At 36.0% G+C, this 3,591-nt stretch overlaps 1 protein-coding gene across 1 annotated transcript in view; it reads right to left on the bottom strand.

The window, feature by feature from the left end:
* Positions 1-1,202: 1,202 nt before the first annotated feature.
* LOC118747517 (transmembrane protease serine 9) overlaps positions 1,203-3,591 on the bottom strand; it is a 24,333-nt gene continuing 21,944 nt past the window's right edge. Inside the window, exons 7-10 of the mRNA XM_036481568.1 lie at positions 2,056-2,363; positions 1,768-1,943; positions 1,609-1,707; positions 1,203-1,513 (exon numbers count right to left, since the gene is read on the bottom strand). Coding sequence (XP_036337461.1) covers positions 1,203-1,513; positions 1,609-1,707; positions 1,768-1,943; positions 2,056-2,363 — 894 coding nt within the window. The remainder of the gene's footprint in view (positions 1,514-1,608; positions 1,708-1,767; positions 1,944-2,055; positions 2,364-3,591) is intronic.

Raw genomic sequence — 3,591 nt, 5'->3', positions numbered from 1 at the left:
AGGATCCTACGTGTAATTCTAAGCAAATTTGCCGCGGAGATCATGGGTCTAAATTCTATTTGGAGTAGTGAATATTTTCACTATTGCCCCCTCTGGTGGAAGTTTTAAGAAAAATATGAGTGCATAAATGGATTTCTAATATCAAAAACCCCTTACAGATGTTGTTATGCAAAATTTAAGCACTCCCTTATGACACTAAGCCAAAATGCTATGAAACCTATTTTCACAATTTGGCAAACTCCAAATTGATTTCCGACCCAAGGTTTCTTCGGCAAATTTGGTTAGAATTACACGTAAAGTCTTTCTGTGCTATATGCGCATAGGGACGAAAAAATCTCTCATACAAATTGGTCCGCCCTAATGTACATTTATAAGTATGTTAGTGGCTGGATCCATTTCACTGACTGTTTGCTTCATGACTACGATTTGTCCTCGAAAAAATGGTGCTGTAGTTGAGGCGCTTTAATCTCGATACCTATCATCGACATACGACACTATGTATGTAATTCTATACTCTTTTAAAAAAACTGTATTTGTCCCCGAATTTAAGTTAAGATAAAAAGTCGATCTGTTCCAGGGTTTGACGGAGCTGCTAGTTTTGCTCAACGTTATTACACAACTTTAGAGATACCGAATTCTGACACCAAGGTGTGTACATTTTGACAGTTGACAGAGTGGTTTTGTCCAGAAATTTGTATCGAGCATGAGTTTCGATCTCGCAATCTAGGGAACATAACGCTGGCATAGAGTGAAAAGTTCGCTTTTTCTAAAAAAATATATTTTGATGCAACTAAGAATTCATCGTTTCCCAAAACATCGAACTGCCTGTTTTATTTCCAACCGATTCTATTGCGGGATAAGACAACTTGTTAAGTCCAAAATAGTCACAGAAAATTGGATAAGCGCCAAAGATTGAAAAAAAAAATGTTCATCAACGCTTGAAATACGCGATTTCTTGTATTAAAATTTTTAAAGGTTTTCATTCTCTCCTAAAAAATTTGAAAAACTGGTCTTGGCTACATACTACTTACTCTTCACTCAAAAGTGTTCGATATGCCGTTTGCGATATTTCTTACGTTGCCAAATCAAATACTTACCCAAATCATGATTCATTCGATTAAATGTTACTTATTTTTGTTGCTTTTTCAAATTAGCTATAGTTTATTGCTGGCATTTTTTTTAGATTTTTGTAGTACTGCATTTTATTCGTTGGCAACACCGGATTTTTCCTTAATCCAATCCACGTATGATGTAATACGAGTAAACGCACCTGGCCAGCCAACTTCACAGCCCAAAGAAATGCCAAATGAAGTGGCACCGATCAGGACGCTTTCCTCACCATCGTTGTATATCAATGGGCCACCAGAGTCACCATTGCAAGTAGAAGTACCACCAGTAGTTTTGATGCAGATATTTGATGACTGAATTAAGCCGAGGAACCATAAATTGCATGACCGATTTTCTAAAATAGGCACTTCAATCCAGCGCAGCACGTCGGTGGCACTTGTAGCACCTGTCACATAAACGAAAATGGTGTGAAACATAAATACATACATACATACATACATACTATTTATTACACAAATAATTGAAGGCATTACAACTTACTGTCGCTAATCTTTCCCCAACCAGAAGCGATCGCTTGTTTACCAGCATAGGTGTCGTATGTAGACGAGATTTTGGGAAGAGCAATTGGTTGAATGTAGTCTGAAAAAAAATAAAATAAAAAAATAAAACAAAAATATTTGGTTGAAGAAGTGTACAAACCGTTGAATGCAATTTCAACTGGCAGCTTAATAAGTGCAATGTCATTGAGCAACAAGGAGGCATCCCATTCTTCATGAACAATTATATTCCTGGCAGATGAGTAGATGATCTGTTGGTTCTTTTCAGTTTTATCGGTACGATTCCAGGCGCCCAGATACACGTCGACACCAATTGCGCTGTGTGGAACAAACAAAAAACAAAGGTAGAGGCGATTAGATATACATTCCAAACTGCTTTTCAATTATATGTAGATATATATATATTTTTTTTTGGAAATTTCACGCTTACCCTTCTGCGCAATGGGCCGCTGTCAAAATCCAACGATCTGAGATCAAACTGCCACCACACCACGCAGCTCCACTAGAAAAGTACAGCAATAAACCGGCTTGATGAGGGAATTGTTTCTCTTCGGCCACAATGCCATTGGTGATACGTCCTTCAAGACGGTCATAAGGCAACCGTGGATTAACTGGAATTGCTGGGTGGACATCTAACGAACGTACCTTAGACCAATCAACTTCGCTGGCGGACGCGATTGCGCAGCCCAAGAGGCATACGGCGAGAACAGTTAGTAGTTTCATATTCATGGTGTGGAACTCACGAGTACAGACATTGTAATAGACCGAAATTGATTGCTTTTATACTTCAATGGCAGACAAACGAGTAATCACAAGGCGTTACGATAAGATAAATATATTTTAATTTATACATCCTGAATTAGTAGGTATTAGATTAGTTTTATTAGCTAAATATTATAGTGTTATAATCGAAAGTTATAAAGACTTTTTGTTTTGATTTAAGGCTTCGACGTAGAGGGTCATAAAATTCGGTTTATTCTCACATCATACACTGAGAAAAAAAGTTTAGTTATGTCAACTAATAAATAAGTTTTTCTTTGCTATAAGTTGATATTTAGATGACATTTTTCTGAGTGTAGACAACAGAAAACAGGGAGAAATATAGCAGGGCTGATTGTTAGTTTTTGAAACATCACGATCTGGTATTCGAGGCCTAAGTACATATCTTGCGGTGGCCAATATATTAGGCTACGTTATGTTAATTAATTATAGACTAACTGATCCTTAAGCTTTTCAAGGGAATAGTTCTTTTGATTTCTTCCGGCCTTATAGCTCAGTTATGCATACTTTGCACTGCACTGCATAGAATGTAATTTTTACGTAGAAATCAAAAACCAACAGACTTCCAGCTTTTAAAAAATTAATTCTTGCGGTGTGAGTGCCATTGATGTGAAGTGTATTTTAAATCACGGAAGAACGATAAAAAAGCAACATACTTTTTCCAAAATCAAAATGAATATTTTCAAAAGGGATATTATCTAACTTTTGGAATACAAAAAATTATCTCTGCGTATTGCCAATTTTTCTCTAAAATCATTTTTATTTTCTTCGTCCGTAAAGTGAATTTTTAGTAAATTTTTTGATTATGTGCCCTCCTCCTTCTCCATTGGGATTTATTTCTTAGAATTACCGATATATGCTCTGGCGATTTTTCCACTGGTTTTGCTGCTGTGTCAAAATATTTTTGTGTGGTATTTAGGTTTACCAGAAATTCTAATAAAATTTATTAAAAATTTAACTTTTGCTAAGTATTCACTCCAGTCACCATTTTCATTACCATCCTAGCCTAAACGAAGAATAAAAAGTGCTCCAAGTTTCATTGCGAAATCTCATTTAGTTTCAGAGAAAACGTTTTTTTTTACCGTTGCTCCATACAAGTGAAACTACTGTGCGAATACTAAATTGTGACAAGCTGGAGGTATGTATTTGTGTGTTAGAAAGTAATCAAATTTTATTCGAAGTATGT

This window comes from Rhagoletis pomonella, unplaced genomic scaffold, assembly GCF_013731165.1.
Source record: "Rhagoletis pomonella isolate Grant_MI unplaced genomic scaffold, Rhpom_1.0 Rhpom_scaffold_00012, whole genome shotgun sequence".
Taxonomy (NCBI): domain Eukaryota; kingdom Metazoa; phylum Arthropoda; class Insecta; order Diptera; family Tephritidae; genus Rhagoletis; species Rhagoletis pomonella.
This window is presented reverse-complemented; position numbering and strand designations above follow the sequence as displayed.